Below are 25,001 nucleotides of genomic sequence, written 5' to 3' on the forward strand. Positions count from 1 at the left end.
AGTAATCCTTAAAATATTTAAAAAACCCCATAATCTTGTAATCTTGTTCAATGTCATCTTTATCTCCTCAATCCTCATCCTGTACCTCCTTTATCTCCTCGTCCTTTCATGCAGCTCTTCTTTATAAATAGTTAAAAGAGGCGGCGGCATACTTTTTGAGCAAACCTCGTATATGCATATGGTAATTCATAAATGACACCATTTAATATATAGTTAATTTCATATTACAAAATTCCTACAGCTTCGCTTTTACGAGCTGTCACACTTGATAAGCCATCTCTGACTCTAAACTCGTTTTGCTTCGCTTGCCTCAAAAATCAACTTGAGCCTAATCCATTAATTAAGTTGAACATTAAGCCCAATTGAATTGCCCTCTCGCTCTCGCTCTCTCTCTTGCGCTGCTCTGTCTCCCTTGCTCGCTTGGTAAAGGTTATCAATTAAGCTCAGAGCCAAAACAGTTTTTAATTGATCGATAGCCAAAAATATAAGGTTTTAATCAAGTGCACTTTAAGAGTTTTGCTTGGCCCAAGGGAGACAAATTGAATGAAGTTTTGTTTCTCTTTTTTTTTGCTAGTAGAAATGGGGCTACTCTCCCCCTCCCCCCCCTCTCTCTCTCTCTCTCTTCCATAAGCATAAATACATTTACACCATTTGATTGATTATCGTGAACGTTGCATTTGTATCGAAGCTCCAAACATTTTGTTGAGCTCTTTCGCTTATGTCAGAGTCCAAAAGTTCGTTTGGCCAGTCTCTAATTTTCTTCCTCTTCTTCTGTTTGTATGCTTTTATTTATATAGTTGTGTGTTAATTAGTTTCAATTAAAATTAACGATGCCTGGGCCTGTGCGTCCATCGATTTCACACGCACTTAAAAAGAGAAGCAGCAACAACAACAATGAGGAAATCTTAGCAGTGTCTGCTTTATGTTTTTTGCTTTTTGTTTTTATTTTTATTTGTATTTTATTTCTTTAATTTGCTGTCTGCTCTTCTTATTTTACACTTTTGACCTCAATACGACGGCCGAAATCCGGAGTTCTGGCATCTGCTGATGTCATCGACATGATTGAAGATTGAAGATTGCTGATTGACATCGGACGATTGTTTTAACTAAGCTAAATTATTTCGGCATTTGAATTCATTCACAATTTGCAGACTGTCGACACTCGACACTCGACGCTCGACTGCTACATTCATTCATTAAGACACTTTATTCATCTCGTGGCGGATTCTAAGAATTCGGGCAGCGACAATTGTTGGCAACGACAGAAAAATGTGTAGCTTAGCTTTTTACTTGTTTCATTCATACCTCTGGGTTAAAGGTAAGCCGTTGCCTGAGCCAGATTTCATGTTCGGCAATTAAAAAGCCGAGCTACAAGTGTGTCCAAAAGGAAGTTGTCAACGGGCTGTTGTTGTACCTGGCCAGGTGCTGTGGCAGATAGCAGCAGCAGAGATAGCGCGGCTGCATTGATAAGAGCAGCACAGACAGACAGACAGACAGATAGATAAAGTTGAAGTCATAAAGCGCAGTAAACATAAGTTATAGATACGACTACGTCGACGGCTGATTGTGCGTATACGTAATTAAATATTTAGTGCTCACATAACAAAGATATAAGCATATTGCATATATGTATGTGTATGTATGTGCAGGTATATACGGGAGATGCTCAGGTACACAGAGCATATAAAACGTGTGAATTGTGCAGAGGCAGCGGCAGCGGCGGCAATAGCTAACTGACAGGTAGTAGATACATTTGTATCTCACGCTTGTACCTGCAGCGTCTGCCGAGACTCGCTGTGTCGGTGTGCGTGTGTGTGTGTGTGTTTGCTTGTAGCTATTTTTAAGCATTTCACAAGTAAATTTATCAAACAAACAAATGCAAGAACTTGCAGACAGCAATTGAGTTGCTTGCAAGTGTAGCTGAAGACGCTGTCTCTCTCTCCCTCTCTCTGGCTCTCCCCTCTCTTTCTATCTCTCACATTGTTTGATACAATTTTCCAGTCATTTTAGCCGATTCGGTTTGGTCAATGTCTCTCGCTTATGCAATGCCACACCCCTTGCGCCTACTCTGATGGCGATGATGCAGCTCCAGTTGTGTTACCTACACGGCTTGGCTTCATTGTTTGTTCATGGTCTTTTGTGCCGCGTAATCGTCGTTTTCCAATGAACTCGGGTATGTGGAGTGGGCATGAGAGTTATACAAGCGTCAACGGATTCTTTCATTCTTTTTTTTTTTTTTGGGGTTCTTCACTGGCTTTTGATTCATACTCATGAAAAGGTTAATGCCTACTGAAGTGTGTGTGTTTGTCTGTGTGTGGACAGCATCGTCGGCACCTACAGTCAAGCATTTCCGCTTCAACTCTATCTGTATTAGTTATGCCTCACTGTAGATTACAGCTCGCATTATTAGTGTTATACTTATAGCTGCATTCCCAGTTGTCATATCGGACACATTCGGATTCAGATGGGCCAGCTTGAAGGTGTCTTTAACTGCCAGCCAGTTGGTCGGTTATCTATCGGTTCAGTTCGCTTTATCTTTATCTAATTACTTTCTAGCACCTCGTACTATGTTGTCTTTGCCTCTAAGTGCTTTGGCATATTTGCTTTCACATTTGCCATTTACAGATAGAGTTCCCATTTCTGTTGTTATCAGCTGAGTGTGTACCTGGGCGGTCAGGTGTGTATGTGTGTGTGTGTGTGTTGGTGTGTGTTTGCTCTGCATGCGTCGTATTGCACAATCAACGCGACGCATAAATCAATTATTTGCCACCTAAGGGCACATAAATCAACTTCTGACGAGATACAACAATGAGAATAACAAAAAGTCAAACATTGAATTGGTCAGCACAAAAGAGCGACATGAAAAGGCAGAAAGACGGAAAGACGGCAAGACGGCAAGACAGAAAGGCAGCAAGGCGAGCAAATTGTATTTGGCTTCATAAATGGCCAGCAAAGCCAGTGTTAATATGGCGTTGGTGGCGTCTTGTTACCACAACAGCAACAACAACAACAACAATAATAACAGCAACAATAACATAAACAACAACAATCACAAATATTTGAATGATTTCGTTCGTTCTTCATTTCGTTTCTTTTTTTCTCCTTTTTTTTTTTTGAACAACATGAAACTCAAGCAGATTTCAATTTTTTGCCCAGCCAAGTCATAGCTGTGTGTGTGTGTGTGTGTGTGCTGTTTGCTTGTCTAACTTAATTCCAAAGCATCCACCTACCAAATGCCACACACGCACCACACAACACACAACACGCACACACACCCCACTTGCAAACTCTCGGCACCTCAATTTTCAGCAGCTCCACCCTTAAAGCATATACACTCGACTTTATATGTTATATATACACTTATATATATTTATATATATTTTTTTCGCTTTTTTTCCTTTTTTCCTTTTTTTTTTTTTTTTTTTTTTTTTTTTTTGCTGTATATTTAGACGGTTTATTGACTTTGGTTTCTTTTTCGCACACTAAGCGCAAATCTAAACATTAAATGAAGTAAATGTAAACAGAAAACAAAAACTGTTAAAAATACTTTTGTGCGTCGTCTTTGAGATATACACACTAAACTGATTTTTTAACACGAGCATGGCGAACATGAAAACGAAGAAGAGCAGCCAGATATATGTACTTCTACATATAGATTTCTTATATAAGTTTGACCAGAATGTGCTAAGAAATGCAAATTTACCCAAGTGTAGTTTCTCATGTGTACTTGCTGTTTTCTGTCTATATAACAGCTGTCAATATAGTATATATAACAGTGTATAACATATATAATATGAGAACTCTTGTTTCAAATAAATACCACATTTATATTGGAAAAGTTAGAATCACTGTACGTAATATAATAATAATCAGAGAAGCACATATAACGCTTCATAATAGAGTATAACAGTGTATAATAGATACCACATAAATCATGATAAATTTATTAAATATTTTGATTATAAAAAAAGAAATAAATTTTAGTAGATTTGAGATATGTTTATGATAAGTAGATATAACAATAGAGTATAACAGTGTATAACATTTATATAATTATAGGCCGCACATACAACATATTAGTGTGTCACTCAAACAGAAGATATATTACATTGTTTTCTCCTAGAAGTATTCCCCGAACTATTTTTCCTTTGCCAACCACTAATTTCTTTCTTCTGTTTGCTCTATGTTTTGCAGGTGCGTATTTAGACCAATTTCGTATGTATTTCCCTTATCGCTGGAACAAACAACAACGAATAATTATCTATGCCGAGTGGCTATCGGATCGGTTCAGTGGTTAGTTAACGCCCAGCTAGACAGCCTGGCGTTGCGCCTCAGCTGACAGCGATATACATATTTATACATATCGTATAATATATTGTTTAAGTAATGTGTATCTCGGTGTGTGTGGGAGCGACCTTTACAAGAGACCATCAATCATTTAACAACAATTGCGAGGCGCTCAACGCCAACACCAACACTAACACCAACACCAACACCAGCAACAACTAAAAGGCAAATACAATAAAAAAGCTACCCCCACGCTAGAGAAGAAATAAAAAGCAAAACATGCAAAGCGGGAGCGTCAGATATATTACCAAATATGAATATAAATGCTTTTAAACAAAAAATACAGCGCAGCTTGTAATCATGGCATGTAGTGTGGGAAAGATGGAATACCCTTACTGTGCCAGAGTTAGATCAAAGATAAGAAAGAAACTGGCATAAGGAAATATGCGTTTTATAGCCTTAAGTGAGGCACATACTAGAAAAGCTTAGATGTGTCTCAGATAGGTTGATTCAACTGTCATATATCTAGTGATATATTGGTATAACAGTATATAACAGTTAGTCAAGTGAGTAATGCACTCTAAAAGATCATCTAAGCAATGCTTGTGTACATTACAATTCATTCTAATCTCATATATTAGTCAAGTGAGTAGTATAACAGTACACATATATAACAAGTGGAAGTTTAGTAATCCCTGCTTTATAGTCATATAAATGTTTTTTCTTCATCTTAGAGGATATATGGTAGCTTCTTCATAGGCCCATATAACAGCAGACAACAAAGTATAACAGTGTATAACAACTAGTTTAATAGTTTAATAGTTTATCTTAGTGCAAGCCAACACAGAACAGACACAGACATGTAACATTTTTAATATATTATATAACAGCTGCGAACATAGTATAACAATATATAACAGATACTGAAAAAGTGTTGTATTAAGCTAAATATATTATAGATTGGCCATTGACAGTTTTATAGCCATGCCATATAACAGCTGGATATACAGTATAACAGTGTATGACAGACACTCTGTAGAGGGATACCCTCTATAAGGGCATACGAATAAAACAAATAAAAACCCAGGGGCACTTAATGTTTGCCCCCCTCAAAGCATCGAGCGGGGCTAACGCAGAACAGTAGGAAAAATTTTAATATTATTGTCAACGTGGTTGGGGGCGTGGCTGCTTGTTGTGTGTATGTGTGTGTTGGTGTTGGTGTGTGTTGAACTCGACGCCGACAGCCATTCACTTTTCATTATTAATATTTTGTATGCTTAAATTATGCTAATCCGTTGAAATATGATTATGCCAAATGACAACAGCTTGAAAAATGAAAACTTTGCCGGTCATAGCCCATTGGGCGTTGGGGCGTGGCGTGCACGTTTGCAGGTGCGCCCCGCAGGTAGCTATGCATAATTTGATTACCTTTCGCAGCTAATTTCATGCTATAATTAAATGCCACCAAAATTGTGGCAATCCCTTAACCCACTAACGCCCCCATTCCCCTTTCCATTCCCGTGCCCGTGCCCGTTCCCTGAGCTGCTTTCCATTTCGCGCAAGTTTTTCAATTAAAAGCAAAGGCAATGGCAAAGGCAACGGTAAAGCAAATACGCGACCTTCAAAGCCAAAAGCAATTGGGCAAATGGCAAATGGAATTGCAGTTGCAAAAAGTAATTTAATTAGCTAACTCTTAACCCAAAAACGAATCACAGCAACAGCAACAGCAGCAGCAGGAGTAGCTGTGGCAGCAGCTGCTAGAGTCTCTATAATATTTTCACTTAAATGAAAATAATTTCCGTGCTAGAACGAAAGGGTTACCAGGCGACGCTCCTCCTGTCTGTCCTTGTCGCGTGTTTGCATTTGTGAAAGTTTTTCTTTCATTTTTCTTGCCATTTTCTGCTTCTTCTTCTTCTTCTTCTTCTTCTTCTTCATTTTATTGGCGGTGCCAGTCGCCAAAGTTTTGAGGCGCCAAACAAAAGCGAAACTAGCCAGCGAATGCATAAGACGTTTGGCTAAAAGCTATGCAAATTGCTTGGCCAAGTGTTGACTGCCACCATGAAATGAATTATTTAAAATGTCGTCCTCAGCACCGTGGCAGGGGTATTCCCGCAAAGCAAATAAAATGTTGCTGCTTTAAATCCTGGCTAGCTTCAATCATTTTGTCGATCAAACTCTGTTGTCAGTCAAAACTTGTTATTTAAACAGTCGGAATTTTTTTTTATATATTTTTTTTTTTATTGAAAAAATTTCCTATTAAATTATAAATTGTTTTGGACATGTTTCGTCAATTGTTTGACTGCTCTAAATTATATGGTGAGCGCCTGTTAGTCAGCAGCAAGTCGGGCCTGAGCTACTACGACCGTAGATCAGCCGTGATTGCAGCAAGGTCTAGTTATTTCAAGAGACATCTAGCCCTACTAACATGCCAGAGTCGCTTCGAGGCCAACCCGAATCGAAACTCGCGCCGATGTGCTGCCAATGACAGCCAGCTGCCCGCGCGGCGACCTCCAACTGCCTGCCGACGACTGCAGCGCGAAAGGCGACTCCTGGCGATTGCCCCAGTTGAAATTCAGAGTCACATCGGTGTATCCGATCAATATCCCGTTCAGACGCCACTTGCGCTCTCGGAAGCTGCCAGCAGCCAGCCGAGCGAGCCTTGGGCACCCGAAGTGCTGCTCAGTGTGGCCAACCAGCCAGAAGTGCGCGAGCAAAGCGAGCCACTGAAAGATGAAGTGCTTTACGGCTTGGTCACACAGGCTCAGGCATCCAAGTCGGATATATGTAACAAAAAGCCAGGAAGTGGCGGCGGGGGCGGAGGAGGTGGCGGTGGCGGTGCCAGCGGCGGTAAAGCTGCCAGTGGTGGTGGCGGTGCCGCTGGTGCCGGTGCTGCTGGTGCGGATGGTGGAAAAGCTGGTAGTGGCGAGCGTGTTATAACTCTGATGCCCGGCGATGGCATCGGCCCGGAGATAGCGGCGTCCGTGATCGAGGTGCTCAAGGCAGCTGGAGCACCGTTGAAATTCGAGGCCGTCGATGTGACGCCCACGCTCGATAAAGACGGCAAGCAATCGATACCGCAAGAGGTGATTGACAGCATGCAGCGCACCAAGCTGGGCCTCAAGGGTCCGCTGATGACGCCCGTGGGCAAGGGCTTTCGTTCGCTGAATCTAATCCTGCGTGTGCTCTTCAACCTGTACGCAAATGTACGGCCGTGCAAGTCGCTGGATGGCGTCGAAACGGTCTACGGCAAGGTGGACGTGATAACCATACGCGAGAACACCGAGGGCGAGTACTCGGGCATTGAGCATCAGCTGGTCAATGGCGTGGTCCAGAGCATCAAGCTGATAACGCGGCCCGCCTCGATGCGTGTCGCCGACTACTGCTTCAAGTACGCCCTGGCCATGAAGCGCAAAAAGATCACCGCGGTGCACAAGCGCTCCAGCATGCGCATGTCGGACGGCCTGTTCATCCATTGTGTGCGCGAGGTGTACGAGAAGTACAAGGATCAGCTCGACAAGAATGGCATCGAGTACGAGGAGGCGGCGATCAGTAAAGTCTGTCTGAAGATCGTCGACGATCCCACACAGTTTGATGTGCTGGTCATGCCTAATCTGTATGGCGATATCATGTCGGACACCTGCGCCGGCTTGATCGGTGGATTGGGGCTGACGCCCTCTGGCAACATTGGCATCAATGGCGCCATCTTTGAGGCTGTCCATGGCACAGCGCCCACCATCGCTGGCAAGGATCTGGCCAATCCGACAGCCCTGCTGCTGTCCGCCGTGATGATGCTGCGCTACATTGACTTGGGCGCCCACGCGGACAAGATCGAGCGTGCGGTCATCAAGACCATCAAGGAGGACAATGTGCGCACCATCGATCTGGGTGGCAAGGCCAAATGTTCGGAGTACACCAAGGCCCTCATCAAGAATATCAAGTGAGCACTCGATATCGCTTAACTGACAATGCCAGAAGGAGGCACTCCTCAGTACATCAATCTGAAGACGGCACATCTAGTATATATCTGTATTTTTTATGTCAACTATTTTGCTACAGGCTGTCCTTGAAACATTTATCGTTCTTGAGTCCCAATTCACGAATTTCACACAAAAATTTTGCGCCTCGAAATTTGCTTTGATATATGATCGCGACTATTTCATTATAAGCTGCCTTGCAATGAAATTGATGTTTAAATAAAATGGAAATTACGCATAACTGACAATTTGATTTTCAATAATATTGTATCAACGGTTCGGCTTCAGCTTTAAGCGACCTGCAACGCAATAGTAAACCAGGCGAACATCACAGAAAACACCGACCGACACTCGAAAGTCAAAGAGCGCGAACGCAGAGAGACTGCAACTGAGAGGGGGCTCACGGGGGTTTCAGGTGCCCCTAATCCAGACCCAGTTTAGCCAGAAGGCCAGCTAGCGAGCCAGCCAGCCAGCCAGCCAGTCTAACCAGTGCCAAAGTCAAAGTCAGCGCCAGAGTCAGTCAGTCTCTGCGGGCCCGAAAGCGAGAGCCAAACGCAAGTCATCAACCGCACTGGGCTGCCCTTTCCTTGCCTCTCCTCTGCTTTCCTCTCATTTCGCCTCCTACCCAACTTCAACTTCTACATTCAACATCAACTTCAATCCCTGCCCCTATCCATGGCCTGGCCCCTATGTGCAGCTCCCTTTGCTCTAGGGGCCGGCTTACGTTGCATTTTTACATGCATGCTTGGACCATTTCCACTTCAAAACTGGCTGCGTTTAAAAGCACCGACCAAAACTCTAAACAAACCCAGCTACTAGCCAACAGCGAAAGAGCGAGAGAGCAAGAGAGGGAGAGAGGGTGATGGAGCCGTTCCTTTTGCGCTGAGTGCAACCGAGCGGAGCAGGAAGAAAATGCCACAGAGCCAACTAAAAAGCCATATAAAAAATTAAAATGAAAAAAAATGAGCGAGGGACGGGGAGAGGCGGAGAATGTGTGTGTGTGTGAGAGAGAGAGAGAGGGAGAATGTAATTTTGTGTGTGTGGGAGATTCTTTGTGTGCATTTCAAAGAATTTTTATAAACAAGCAGCAGCAGCACAGAGCAGAGAACCAGAGAACCAGAGAGCCAAAAGATAAACTTCGTTCTGTGTGCATATATATATGTGAAACAAAAGTAAAGAATTTTTTACGTATTTTTTTTATCACATTTTTTTTTTTTCTTCTTTGCTGTTGTAACCGGTTTTTTGGGTTGCATTGCGGAGAAGCGGAGCTAAGAAAAGCAAAAGACGGCTCGATTCTAACAGCTACCAGGTTGAAGCTGACAGCAGCTTTCGGATGAGGAAGAGAGGAGGGGGGCGTGGCATGTTAGTGCTCTGAGTCGGCCTAGTTGTCGCTGCAGTCGCTTCATTCATAAATCTATATTCGCATAGCGCAAGCTACAGTGGAACACCCCAACCAATCGAGGCTCATTTGAATTGGCCAACACGCAAAGGCCAAAGCGCCAGACAGCGAATGGTCATGTCTGTTCCCCAGAAATGTTGTGCAGTGCAGTACAGTAAATAGAGGAGAGGCGTAAGGGGCCCATAGACAAAAGGCGGCTCCATAATTGTCATGCCATGCCATGGGCCATGGCCCGAGGGCCGCTCATTAGAATGCTAATTTGTAAATGCAATCGGTTGACGTGCAGAGCGCCAAGCTGTGAACATTTGTGCCTCGTTAATTGTTTCAAAGTAATTTATTTTTTATTCTGACTTCAGAGAATTTTCCAAAAACCAAAACGAAGAAAAAATCTCTGAAAATACGCGGAATTAAACGAACGTATTTCCCCGTAAAAATAGGAACATTTTCAACAATCTATAATTAATTATTTATGCATCATTTTAGAGGTCAGATATATAAATAGTATTTAGTAAGTAAAAAGTACCTGGGATTACCTTTTTTTCAATGATTAAAGATGATACTTAAAATTGCCAGCTGAGCACTTTGCCGGTCTCCGCTGAACGAGAGAAAAAAGACAGCTGGACCGGCTAACAGATACCCGTACCGAAAAAGTATAGAGGCGTGCTTATTATAAATAGCTGAGCTAATATATGAAATAAGTTGCGATATGATATGTATATGATATCAGTCTGTCAATCAAAGCATAAGATTAACTTAGCCTAAGCTCTTATATTTGGTAGGAAAAGCATTCCTAGATACAGAAAGTCAAACAAACTCAACTAAGCACAGATCTAAATCGATATATAAGTGATAGATTCATCTCTAAAAGAGATCAATCTTAATCCAACTTGTACAGCCAAGTTCTAAAACTGTAAAAGTTATTGTAATTCCCCGCAAGACGAACGGCTGGCCATATACTATCCTTTTAAGCTGGCGAACGTGTATTGGCATCATGCAGAACTACATATTTCACTCTTCATTTGCAATTTTACGAGTGCTTGACAGCACGTTTTAAATCGTTTTTAACTGATTTTCCGGCTCAAACTCGAGCACACAAATTTTAGCTCGCTTGCCCCGCTCGTCTGCCCTGTGGCCCTTTTTCGACCGGGTCTCCACTTGACAAGGGTTGCAGCGCACTCTGCTTGGCTCTCCTCCACACTTTTAGCCAAGATTTACGACCGCCGTCAATAGTGCTTTGCATGACACGACCCCTCGACTCCAGCTCCACTCGGCTGGGCCCACCTCTCCAATTGAATTGGCGCCGTGAAAAAATAGCGACAAACAAAAAGCATTTTCGAATTTAAATCTATTTGTCACTTGCCAAAGTTTGTGTGCTACCTTTTTGCCAGCCAAGTGGCAACATTTTTTTTTCCGTCTGCTTTTTTTTTTTACCTATTTCCTGTACGCACAAAGTTCAGCGTAAGCCGAACCGGTTCCACAATGAGCCGGAACATACAGATTTCTATGCCTATCAAGCAAATGGAGCCGGGGTCCAAGTGACAGTTACAAATTTGCTGAAATAAATGGATGGTGGCGGGGGAGGGGGAGGGGCAGTGGTAGGAGACCGACAGGAAAAACCACCCGCCAAAAAAAGGAAAACAAGAAGCAAATTCAAATGAATTGTGAGTGGCTGTGTCCAGCTACTTATTAGGTCTGTCCAGGACTTGTTGTCGCTGTCCTTAAGGCTTTAAGCGAAAGAGGCCATCAGTCGCTCAACACTAGACAACATGGTTGGGGAGCGGGCAAATGATTTGCATTTATTTATTTGTGTGTTTCTTCTAGCGTGTTCTCTCTCCCACTCGCCCAATCTCTCTCGCTCTGCCAGAGCTTAAGTAGCTGTTTGCTTTCCTTGTGTCTCTTTAGGTTCGCTTCGCTTCGTTTTGTTTTCTTTTATTTTGTGCTTTTACATCTCTTTGGTCTGCTGATAAAAATAATCCCATTTATTGTTTAATGCTTAATAAATAAAGCAATTTTTATTTATTTGCTGCGTTTTGTTTCTTGCTTCTTCTTCATACTCTTTGTGGCGTGCTTTGTTTTTGTTTTTGTTATTTTTTTTATTGATTTTCTGTGGCTTGCTTCTATTTTCTATTTGCTGGCGCTGCCGCTGTTGTTGTTGTTGGTTTAAGTAAAATGCCATCAATTGTTTATTGTTTTGATAATGCGTTTTGTTATAGTATTTTATTGTTTGTACTTGAGCTCTGAGCTCTGAGCTGTGCTCGCTGCTGTACATGGCGTATGCGTGATATTTTTTGATGCATATGCAAAATTTGTATTTGGTTGATTTGCTATTTATTTTGAGTTGACCCAGTGATTGTGTTTGATTAATTGTTCCATTTAAATAATGTAGAGCATAAATTGAAACATCAATCAAATATTTTATGCAAAAAAAAAAAAAAAAAAATGAAACAAACAAGCAAAAACGAATGAAAACCATCAATTAATAAATAATAATAATTGACAAACCGTTGGAGTGGCTGCCACTGGCTCTGCCACTGGTAATTGCCACTGCACACACGCACACACACACACACACACACACACACACAGTCGGATCCACTCATATGCTCTTTGGCTTCATGCATTCGCACAGCTCGCACGTGGACTTCACTGTATTCAATTAACGCCGGAAATGCAGCAGCAGAGCAGAAAGGAGGCAAGTGCCACTGATAAGGATGCAGCTGGGCTGCTGGATGCCATAAAATGTGCGCGCACAGAAAGTAATGAATGTTAAGCATCTCGTGTTGGTTTAATTAATGCAATTAAACGGCAAGCGAAGATAATTGAAATTGCCCATAAAACCGAATGCGACACATGTGCGGCAAAATCTTGGGGTGCCGCAATTTGTCGTCGATAAGGTGGCACATAAATAAGCAGCAGCAGGACACTTGCATACCCTATAGATAGCCTATAGATTGACAATCATTTGCTCGTTCTGTCTGAGCATCAATTAATTGAATAGTGGAAAGTGTGGAAAGTTTTCCTATTATTGTAAATACCCAAGTTGCGGGCTTAAATAAAGCTGTAAACACTGTGGGGCAACACGAGCCGTGGCAACACGAGCTCCGGCCACATGGCAACTTGTGAGCCACTCTCAAGTACATATCTAAGCAATTTCTTGGTCAGCTATCAGCTTTCGTGGTCTTGTTGCTGTGGGTGTGGCCGAGACACTAATTGCAGTTTGTTACCTGGCCCCAGAGCTGGATGGGTGGGTTGAGGTGGGGCCACTTCCGGTAATTAAGAGTCGAGCAACGATTCCGCAACGTGACACCAACACCGAGGCCAGAAGCAGGAGACCTAGACCAAGTGCCAGACCACGCCAAGGCACAAAGGCAGAAACTGACGCAGTCACTTGTTGATTTAATGTCCTGCAGTTGCAAGTGCAATATATATAGAGTGAGATAGAGATGGAGAGAGTGGTGAGTGAGTGAGTGAGTGAGGCAGTGCACAAATCCCACTTAGTGTTTTTTTCAATTAAAACTTGTAAATTTGAAATGAGCCCCAAAAAAGTTGGGCAAACAGCAGCAGCAGCAGCGGCAGTGGCAGAATTTATGTGGCAGAGCCTTTGGGCCTCGACGGCTCCTCGAATTCATAAACATTGCATAAAATTTTAACTAGTCGACAACGGCTAGAACTCCACCTGGGCCGGGGCTTCAACAATGGCCACGCGGCGGCTGCTGGCCGCCAATGGCCAATGAACCTTTTGTATATGGCCGGGCCAAGCTAAGGTCAACATGTGCCCAATGCTCTGCGCCATGTTGACTCCATTGAAATCTATTATGCATTGGGGCAGGCAAGGCAGCTCAGGCTAGCGGCAAGGCGAGGCAGGCCGAGGCGGGCAGGCAGCGTGGATAAGTGCAAGCGCATTATGCAAAAGTTTTGCCTTAGCTTTACAATTTTTCTGGTATTATATATAAAGAGAGTGTGAGAGAGAGTGAGAGAGTCATGTGTGGAGGCACTTGAGTGCGAAGTGCTTAACTGGGTCGAGCAGCAGAGGGCTCCAGTTCCGCTAGCAGCCGTGTGAAATGCAATCAACTTTTTGTTTGCTGCACAATTGGGCGCAAACGGATGAGCAGGCGAGCAGGTGAATATGATAGACAAAGGGAACAATGAATAACGTCGATATAAAGAGCACAAGATGAAAAGGCGAAAAAGTTCAGCGAATGAGCAAAACTTTTAAAGCTCCGATTGAATTGCATGAGAAAAGGCAAAAGAGATTTGAAGGTTTACGGACTTGCAGCAGCAGATTTTCGAGCTGCTCTGTGCAATAATTCTTTGGCAGCACTTCAGCTCAGCGGCCCATCAGAGGACAATGCCACGTGGCATCATTTCTGTCAGACGCACGACCAATAAATTATTTATCAAACAAAGAGCATGCTCAATGGCAACAATGACACTTTGAACGACAACAGCAGGAGAAGCAGCAGGAGCAGCAACAGCAGCAGCAGCAGCAGGAGGAGTTGGGCGTATGTTGGCACAACCCTTGGCCTACAGCCAGCCCACTTCAGCCCAGACATCCGGCTCTTATTGTTGCCCTGCCCACTCAGCAAATGGCAACAACAACGAGAATAAACAACAATAATAAACCATATAAATAAATGATAAGCCTCGCACATGTACAATGACATCTCGTGAAAAGGTAGATGTAGATGTGATTGTAGATGTGTGTGTGTGTGGTATTTTGCTCTCTGCGAGTGTCTGTGTGTGTGTGTGTGGAGAGTTGGCACAATTGACGTAGGTGTGCCTTAGCCCTAATGAAAATGTCAAGCGGACTGCCGCAGTTAAACTATCCGTCTGACCATTACCAACACTTATCATCAAGCATCATCATTAACTTTTATTCAGTTTTCTTTTTTGGCCCGATGTGGCTGACAAAACGTGAGCTTGTCATAGTATGATTGCTGTTTGCATATAGCATGGAGTATACCTATATATATATATATATATATATATATATGTAATATACAGCGCTGTCGGCAGACTGATTAACATATTTATAACTATAAATCGAAGCCATTTTCCAAATTAAACCGAATTCGATTTCTGTTTGTGATTGCTGATTAAAAACTGTTTGATTTATATGGAAATTTTCGCGCTCTGCTCACGGCAGATATCATTGTATAATAAACCTAAAGTGCAAAGTGGCATAACCTTTAAAGTGACTGTGGGGCTTTTTTTTAATAAACTGAAACTATTTGCAGAATGTGCAATATTTAAGAATTTGAATTTAAATTTAATTTAAGAATCGCAATTTCAAGTTTTCTTAGTCCTCTCTTTGGGATAACTACCCTAATTGCTGCTAAAATTGCAAAATAACTGTCATGGAATTCATAATATATCAAATATCTCTGCCTCATGCTTCCACCTCCTGCAGTTTCTCCTTGCTTTATTTTCAGCCGTTGCTTGATTAGTTTCCAATTTATTTGCAGCTCAATTAAGTACGCATAATTCGCAAACAAAAATAGAAGCTAGCTGCCATAGGCCCCTCCTCAGTCGCTCTCCCTCATTAGCACTCCCTCTCTCTCATTAGCACTCTCTCTCTCTCTCTCTCTCTCTCTCTGTCTCTGTCTCTGTCAGCCACATTAAGCTGGCAACAACTTAATGTACTCGAATCGAGCATGGCGGCACGGCAAGCGTTGGCCGCTTCCGCTTCCGTTTGGCTATCTTTGCCAAATCCCTGCACTAAATAACTGTCAGACAGGCAGTCGCCATCTGCCTAAGCTGCTCAAATCCAGCCGCCAAAAATTTTTGTCTCATTCAAAAAAACAAAAAACAGCCACAACAACAACAACAAGAACAAAACTTTGTCAATTTCGTAGCGAAACTTGCGACGCTTATTAAAGCAGTCGACAACTTGCAAAAGTTTTAGCATTTTGCAAAACTCTCTTGCTCTCACTCTTACATTATCTCTCGCTCTCGCTCTCGCCCTCCCTCTGCTCTGCTCTGAAAGGCAAATAGAGCTGGCCAAACGTAAACTCTCTGGCTGTTGGCTGTATTTTACATAACTCTGCGAGCAATAAAAATTAATTTGCTGCCCATTTGGAAGTGCTTAATTTGTAAACGAGACCATTGGGGTCTCCGCATGGTAAGCCCCCCCGAAAAATGGTTGGAGGTGGCTCGGGCTGGAGTTGGCGTTTGGGTAGGGGTTGAATTGTTGACTTTAGCATATTGTACAAACTGTGCCCGATTGCCTTATTTCACTTACTTACATTGAGGGGCTATGTTGGCTAGCTAATGTACTTGAAGGTAGAAAGAGAGAGAAACAGAGCCAAGAAGTTAGCCTCAACTGTTGTAGGTGATGAAGATCTAGAAGAAATAGAATAGAAGAAGAAGACAGATAATGTTTATAAATCTTACAAGAAAGAAGCAGCAAATAAAGATAAGTTTCCTATCTTAAATTAGAATTTTTAATAATAATAATAATATATATAATCAAAAAATTCTATAAATACAGAAATATATTTATATATATTTTGTAATATCTGAATTAAATTTATGTAAAATTCCTCTTGAAAATAAGTAACTTATCTTTAATTGCAGCTTCTTTCTGTTCAGATTTTATTGATATTTTCTGTTTATCCTTGACATTTGCGTCTTTCTTATATGATTGCCTTGGGTAAGGGCATTCAGCTTTCGTTTTATGCCTTTTGGCTGCTGTCTTGCTGTTGTTTCACAGATTTTTATCGCTCTACAACAATAACAACAACTACAACAACAAGAACAACCACAATAACATGGACGACATTTATATGGCCAAAAACGCAAATGGCGTTGAATGTTTGCAATAAAACAAAAATTTAACAATGCTGCTCGTTTGTTGTTGTTGTTGCTGTTAGTTGTTGGCTGTTAGTTGTCGGTTGTCGGTTGTTGCTTGTCATGCCTGACCCCGAGTGCTATATGTAGACTCTTGGGCAGCCCCCGTAGTGGATTACATGTTTGTTTGCCAGCGCAAATTTATGGTTTGTTTTTGTTTTAAGTGAGAGAATTAGAATTGGAATTGGAATTGACCAACAGGCTGTGTCTCAAGTAGCTATTTCCTATATACTATATATATATATAGTCTGATTAATAATTGGTGAAATAACTGAAAAAACAGCCAGAGCTTGACTTTGACCTGTGGGTTGGGGTGGCTGGCTGAAAGAGACAGCTAGAGAGGGAGAGAGCGAGTGAGACTGCGGCACGATTGAAGCATCCGCTGATGCTGTGGGCGTACACGGACACACAGGGCGACAGATAAACCCGGCCCCCAGTCGTGGGCAGCGCTTGACAAATGTCAAGCAAAACGCGTCGACTGTACAGCACTGGAATCAGCAAACGACCTCGACAGCCAGCCAGGCAGCCAGCCAAGGGTGAATCTGAATCCGTAACTGTGGCTGGGGCTGCTGCTGGGGCTGCAGCTGTGTGGGAGGGGTCTGCCTGCGCTGTTGTCTGTCAGTGGGTGGGCGGGCATTACGTAAATCTTGACGCAGTGAAATGTCTCTCTGCATTTAATGCATACAAATTGCTCTGATTTAAAAAATACCAAACCAAAATGCTGTACAAATTTGCTAAGGCTTGCTTACGAAATCAAGGGGAGGGGTTGGGGGGAGACACATGCTCGTACTCGCTCGTAGGCTGCACAAAATCATAAAATGCATATTATGCGTTCAAAGTGCGCTACTCAATATAGAAGCTGAAACCAGCTGCTGCAGCAGGCACTTGCGAGTGCGAGAATCTGAAGAGATTCTCTGCACTTCACACACACACACACAGACGTACGCAAGCACACACACAGCTCACACGGATAGCAAAAGCTTTTTGCATAATTAAAGCAAACATCAAGTTTTTGAAGCAGCTTTCAAAAGCTCACTAATACACAGACAGACAGAGAGACAGACAGACAGAGAGCATTTTGGCTTTTTGAAAATATAATTGGATGCTGTAAATGATTCTTAGATATTAATTAACAGACTCGCCTGGCTGTCATCAATGCCAGACGTGCAACATGCAACATGCAGCATGCAACATATGCTTTGGAAAAGTGGCCATCAGCACTGAGCGCATTACGTAGACGAGTAAAAATTTACACATATTTCTTTTACGTTTCTCTCCAATTTTCCAGCTTCAGCTCGTGGCAGCTGCGTGTCAACATGTTGGGGGCAACAGGCTGGCAACCACTTGCCACAGCCGACGCGTTATTTGTCTTTCAACACGACGCAGCGCATCCACATCAGATCCTGCAGCCTGTCAGCGTCATATTTTATTCAAGCCAAGTGCAAGCGCCCTTCCACTTGGCCAAAGCAGCTGCTTGAGCTCTTGACTCCAGCTCGCCAGACTTTACAATCTTAATGCCTTGCCAATTTAACTTTCTAGTTTTGTTTTTTTGTTTTTTGGTTTTTGCATGCCAAATAGCTTAGTTGGGCTCCAGCTGTTGGACGGGTGTTAACTAAAGGCGACGAACGGGCGCAACGTTTGCAGTCAATAAACTTTCTCAAAATAGACGCCGGCGTGTGTTGAACTATGACACGCTGGCAAACAAACAAATTAACTCAGACCCGTTGCACCATCAAAATCTATTCAATGTTAAAACAATAACATGCACACATGCAGACATGCACACATGCAGACATGCTGACACATGCACATTCATCTGACGCACAACTTTTTCTCTAAACAAATCCATTTAAATCAGTCGGAACGGCAGCGCCTGTCAGTTAGAGCATCAGAGCATGGCAGAGTTTTGTGGTGGGGAGTGCACGACTTGGGGATGCCCTAGCACATGCAATGAGCTGCTATGATGTGATATGATATATGATATGATATATGATGTGATGTGGTAGGATATTTAAATTTAATCATCTCTTCGAGTTCGTTCAGATGATGAATCATCGGAAGTTCTTCCAGTCAATCTTTAAGAGAATGAGACAAATATATGTATACCCCATATACCCATCTTCAATGAGCCACAGGGCATTCGAGCAAGCAGCAGCAGCACAGGAGAAACCTATGAAAACTTATTGTAAAGAGCCGCCTGCTCCCCTGCTTCACAGTTGAACTGCGCTTGTTGCCACATAATTAAATCTCAATTCAAACAAAATGCTAAACATTTCCAACTATTTTATGAGCGTCGGAGATGCGAGGCGGAGTCCATAGTCTGAATGTGTGAATGGCAATAGTATTTTAATAAAATAAGAACTCTTCTTTTCCCCAACACCCTCTGCTTCTACTTATTGATTTGTGTTTTACCTTGCTTTTTTTGTATCGTTGCAGGTAAGCGCACAGTTTGACAAGGATTTGGCACAGTTGCTGAGGCATTGATGAACGGTTGACTAGTTGGCTTGCCAGGCACGCAGCGTGTAATAAGTGCAAGTGCTGCTGAATATGGCTGTTGTTGCCCCAATGCCCCAACTGCAATGGAAAAGGCAATGGCAACGACAACGGCAACGGCAACAAAACTAGAATCACAGCAATTGCAAACGATGTCTTCGAGCGACAATAGACAGACAGCTGGATAGATGCACAGATCAAGAGAGGGTGAGATGGAGGAGTAGGTTGCAGGCAACTGGGAGCTACTCGGACAGTGAATGGAGAGCAACAATTGTTGCAGACACATTGACGACGACGTCGACGACAGCGACAACGACAACGACAACGACAGCAACAGCAGCAGCAGCTGTAGGGGCACTGGGGTTGGGGGGGCAGCAGAATGCGGACAATGCCTAGTTTGTTAGCTGTGCTGCCAGTGGCAGATGCGACTGCCGCAGCACGACTGCACGCACATTTCTCTGACTCTGTGCAACATGGAAAATTGATAATGAGCCGCAGCAGCAGCAGCAGCAGCAGCAACGAAGTTGCCTTCAGCCATCGCGCCTTATTGGGCGGACCACAGAATGGCTTGCAGTATGAATGAAATGCTAGCCATGAATGGAAGCAGCCGGAATGATTGAATGACTGACTGACCAAATGAGCAGCGCAGCTCGCAGCGCAATGTGTTTGGCAAGCAATCAAGCGAACGATAAGATAAGCGCAAAGCCCCTGGCTGTTCAGCCAGAAAAACCAAACCGAAAACTTCTCCCTCTCTCGCTGCCAGCCTGACTGAGAGAACTTTTAATTATGATTGACATGCGGTTGCGACGTTGACACCGGCAACGGCTGCTGCCCACCCACAACAACTGGCGCATCGATTTCAACACGACTTAATTTCTGAAGAGGGTTGCTGATTGACGCCGCTGCCAGCGTGCGGAGCTGCGTAGCTCATCAGTCAGGCGGCTCGACACGAGACAATTGCAACTCAAACTCTGTGGCCCGACCCCTAACCGGGCCGCGCCGGGCCAGGTCGAGCCGAGTCGAGCCAAGGGCTGATCTATTTAAGGGTTGCAGCAAACAGCAATTGTAACAGCTTTGCCGAAAGCAGCGACAAAAATATTAAATTATATTCGCATTAACTGCGAACACGCAACATGACAAAGTCACTTCTGTTTCTTGCCTGTGCTTTGCGTGCTGCACAAATCCGACACGCAACAGCACAAAAAAAGATGTGAAACAACAACAACAACAACAACAATAAGTGTTGTACATAAGCTGAGCATATTGAGGGGTGAAAATATATTTATCTCTGATATTGATTTTCCCTGTGAGCGAATAGAAAACCTGCATTGGACACCCTGTATATTCCAGTACACTTGGCTTGAAATGTGTGAAAGGGCAACTGAGTTGCTTATATAGCTAATCTGAAATGTGAAGAGTGCCCCTTTGCTTTGTTACAGATATGTCGGCTTAACATATGAGTCGGGTAATTTTAATTAAAAAACACCCTGTATATAATCTGTAGAGGTGGCTGCTGGGGTTGGACTATATAGCTATTATAATTGTAGCAGAAATAGCATTGATTATTAGCTAGTGCAATAATCAGTTAATATTCCCTGTGATGTAATCGAAATACTAGCCTACACACCCTGTACTGGGGCAGTTTTGGCTTAAGCTAAGCAAACGTGGGCTAGCTTAATGTAAAGCGAGTCTCAAATATGTAGAGAGTGCTTAATATTCGTTATATGATCTGAAAGAAGTAAGTGTAGGAAGTAGGGTAGTATTCATTTTTATATCGAAGACACCCTGTATAGGCTGCTTAGAATGCTTAGAAACAAGTTTAGGCTATTTACGAATCAATTCTAAATGGAAAAGAAGTATTAGGGAGTATTTTATAGCCCAAGTGGCAAAGAATTTTCATTATAAAACCAGTACGGGACAACCTGAACGGAGCACCCTGTATTTGAGCATTATTAAAAGTGTTTAATTTGCATTTCGACTGATCCTAAGTGTGTTAAATCAAAGAGAAAACTAAGAGCAAGCACTTACAGCACTTCCCTATGCTGTAGACTTCCTATATATTTATAGCTAAAGCCACCCTGTATTTGAGCTGTACGCATAGGGCATTGATGCTTAGTAAAGCTGATCAATGAAGCTTGTTTGCACTTCGTGCTCTATATATATAAAAACCGAGAAAGACAAATTGAAAGTTAATTGATTTCCATTTGCAGATTGGCCTGAGCAATGAAAACAAAAATCAGACACAAATTTGCGTTTATTAAAGTAAAATTCCTGTTGCTGTCTCTTTAAATTGGCAGAACTTTGTCAGCTGATAAATGCGTTATTAATCAAATGCGCGCATATCTCCAAAAATATAAAATACAAAGAGGAAAACAAAAAAAGAGTTTGCGCAACTTTTTGCTTACATAATGTGAACGAGCAACCCTTTAGCTTCTGGCCAATTCTCCAAGCGGCTTATTTGAATATTAGAGCTTATATATTTGTGTATATAGAGCGGCGAGCACAGCAGGGGGACTTTCATGCGTATCAGGTCCTTTGACAGTCCGAAAAGTAAACAACATTCCATACACTGCAAGAAAACTATCAGCGAGTAGCAGCGCATGCATGCCCAATTAAACTGACTCATCGGGGCGAAACTTCCATATCATTTAAGCTGCTAAATGCCCGACGCATTCATCTTAATTAGCAGAGGGCTACCTGGGCAGGTGTGCGTCGCCGGGACGGAGGGGCCGGGCCCGGACCCAGACAGACGAAAAGTTTTGTGCGGCAATGCATGCATGCAGCCAAAAATACAATTAAAAAAAAGTAAAAAAAGGATTCGTGTCGAGACTTGGGGGCAGGATACACACAACAATGACGACGGCACTATGAATGATTGCCGCGGTGCGCTTTGTTCATGTACATTTGAAATTTCGACGGCTACGCTGGGAGCGAAGAGGTCCAGACACTGCGGAAGTGAGGCAACAGCGGAAGCGCTCATACGCCGCGTTGGCCGCCGGCGTCGATGGCAGCTGAAAATTGAATAAGCGCAAGTTTTCGCGTGCCAAAAATGTTGGCGTTGTTGTTGTTGTTGTCGCTGGCATTTGCCTGTGGGTCTGCGTTGTGTGGGCGGTGCGCAGCCCTTATTCATTACCCAAGACCGCCGCCACACGAAAATGACTTGAGCCGGCAGCGACTGCTGAGACTTGGCGACTTTGTAGATACTTGGCGGGCGATAAAAAGGTCGGCAGTAAAAACAGCAACAACAACGACAACAACAACAATGGCAACAACAACAGCAACAGCAGTAATAATATTGTCGAGGAAGGCTGCACAACTCAATAAGCCAAGTTAACAGTCTATTGAGTCGGTTTGCCTGCCTTCAGGCCCCTTCCCACCCCCAACTGCCTCTCTCCATCTCTCTATCTGTCCTTGCTGAACTGACAGTTACCTAATGGCAAACATACACAGATAAAGCATTAAGTTTTTGGCCCACGAACTGGAGAAATGCCATGGAAATCGATCGATAATTCGTGCTAAAAGATAAATTACCGTTATGCGGCGACTTTGGCAACAAATTTTTTCTCTTTTCATGCTCGCTCGGTTAGCTAGATGAAGAGGCTATAGGTTTTCAGTGGGGAATATCTCTTTGACTTGAAACTGTAAAGATTGTTCTATAGGCTGCATAGATCATTTTGAGTGTGGAAAATCAGAAAAAGACCCAATATAAAGGTTATATAGAGCTCCTTCCGACTGACTTTAGAGTTAGAGCCTAGACTAGCCTGGAGCTCGTGTGCGGGTATTTTGCAGTCAGTTACGCCCGCTGGCAACGTTCTGGCTTGTTTTTGGTTGTAGTCCTCATTTTTCTCCTCTTTTTCTTTTTTTTTTTTTTGCTGATAATATCATTGGCCGCGGCTCGGCTAATAGCTGCGCTGATTCCATTAATTTGCCAAATGACAGCCAAGCAGGAAGCAGGCCACTGGAACCAGACGAAGTGGATCCGAGTGGCAGTGGCGTGCGCTATGGAACAGCGGCTACTCCTGCTGTTTCTCCTGCTGCCCCTGCTGTTGCTTCTGCTGCCTCTGCTGCGGCTGTTGCCTACAGCTCGCGCCATTTTGACACTAATTAATTAAGTTTTATTCTCTTTCGCTAGCAATTTCTATTGTTTTTCTTTTCTTAGCGACTTATCGCAAGCAAATCAAGCTTAGCCATTTATACGAAGTAAATTGAATACTTACAAAGAAAGAAGCAGAGACAGAGACAGACAGAGAGAGGTACAATCTTAAGTAAAATAAATCCATGCTTAGTTTTCATCAGCTGCAACTGCCTCAGTTCAGTTCTGTGCTCATTTATGCTTTATGGCAACTATATATAATATATATAGATTGCATAGATTTGTGGCCAGATGTCACGCACACACACACACACAGCTACGCCACATAAAATATATCAAGTTGTGGCACAAGTTCTCTATGGGGTATCAAAAGGGCCCCATGCAACAACTCAACAGCACATCAAATAAACTTGGGCGAGCGACAGACAGACAGACAGACAGACAGACGGACGGAGGGAGGGATAGCGAGCGTATGCAAAGCAGTCGAGGCATTGCACAAATAATCATCGCAACAAATATATCGATTACAAGTGTCACCACAACGAAAACCAAAAATCCAGATCGCATCATAAATAAATATTAATTAAAGCTCTGAAAGCCAAGCATAAATCTCAACACGAACAAAAACAACATTTTGATTTTTCCGTTATTTATGAAGAGCATATTTTTGTCTACATTTTTTTGTACGTTGGGGATATTCTTTGTGTCTCTGATTTATTAAACAAATATTTGCCGCATACAATAATTGACGAAAATATTTTGCCAGCCTGGCACAAATCTAAATAAAACTAACTTTGCGTAACGAATTCGAGACAAAATAGTAAAAAATAAAAGAACGAAAGGCAGAGCTGTCTGGGAGTGAAGCCGAATTGGAAATACTCTTATATATGGACTATTAGATAAACAAATATTGAATTACATAGATCAATTTATAGAGAGTATCTCTCTGTACAGACCATAGCCGAAGAAGAAATAACTGTTATAGGGTTAGAGAATACATGATGTGAATTAACTGCCAAAGCAGACTGTTTCTTCTCTATATTTACCATTTTTTACTGACTATTTCAAGACTCTCGTTCGTGCCTGCATTACATAAATCCCCATAAAAATGCTAGTACACCTCTCTAAATCATACATGAATGCCAAGCTCTATATACATATTTGATTTCGAGCGTTTCAAAAGGCACCAACTAAAAAAAAAAAAAACACAAGTCACGCGTTTATCATTTCGAATGCTTAATTTATGCGCGTCTACAGAATTTTGGCAGCTACACTTTACACCAAACAGCAGCGAAAAAACAAACAAAAATTGAGGAAAAAACCAAACGCAAAGCGTAAATGAAAATGTTTAGAAAACGGGCAGAGTGAAGTGTTCAAATCGAGCGAACCGGCGCTTTTTATGTATTTTGACGCGTCGCTAAATTTAGCAGGCAAATATTTTTTGCGCCCCAAGCAGCTGAAAGGCCGACAATTTGATGCGCAGCTTATGCAATGCATCCGGGAATCATATAGACAAACATATTCACAAACTAACTGTACAACTATATGCAGATATATAACATATACATGTGTATATAATCTCTGTGATGCAGAGCTATTTAATTGCCCTCGCCGCGTGCAGCAAGTGTCAAAGACCCCGTGACCGAGTGTACCAGAGAGCCAGAGCCGCGAGACCACATCGAGGAACTACGAAAAATGTCGCCAGATGCCTGAACACCCTGAACGCCCGCCTCATCGTCGTTGTCGTCGATTCGTATAAAAAGCGCAACTGTCAACTTGGCAACTAGCCGCAAAACAAAAAAAAGCCGAAAAAAGCCGAAAAACCGAATACAAAATTTATCACGCTCTGCCCCATTGCGTCAACAGTCATTCAATGCCTGCGCGTATATGGGGTATAGGGTATATC

At 42.7% G+C, this 25,001-nt stretch overlaps 2 protein-coding genes across 2 annotated transcripts in view; both read left to right on the plus strand.

Moving 5' to 3' along the window:
- Positions 1-25,001, plus strand: part of LOC6581691 (division abnormally delayed protein) — a 70,459-nt gene that overhangs the window by 5,888 nt on the left and 39,570 nt on the right. The gene's annotated exons all lie outside the window — the stretch shown is intronic.
- Positions 6,471-8,506, plus strand: LOC26527813 (probable isocitrate dehydrogenase [NAD] subunit alpha, mitochondrial). The gene has a single exon (XM_015161987.3). It carries the CDS (start codon positions 6,567-6,569, stop codon positions 8,226-8,228), a length of 1,662 nt encoding a protein of 553 aa, XP_015017473.1. The 5' UTR covers positions 6,471-6,566; the 3' UTR covers positions 8,229-8,506.

The sequence above is a fragment of the Drosophila mojavensis genome, unplaced genomic scaffold (assembly GCF_018153725.1).
Source record: "Drosophila mojavensis isolate 15081-1352.22 unplaced genomic scaffold, ASM1815372v1 contig_74, whole genome shotgun sequence".
NCBI classification, from domain to species: Eukaryota; Metazoa; Arthropoda; class Insecta; order Diptera; family Drosophilidae; genus Drosophila; species Drosophila mojavensis.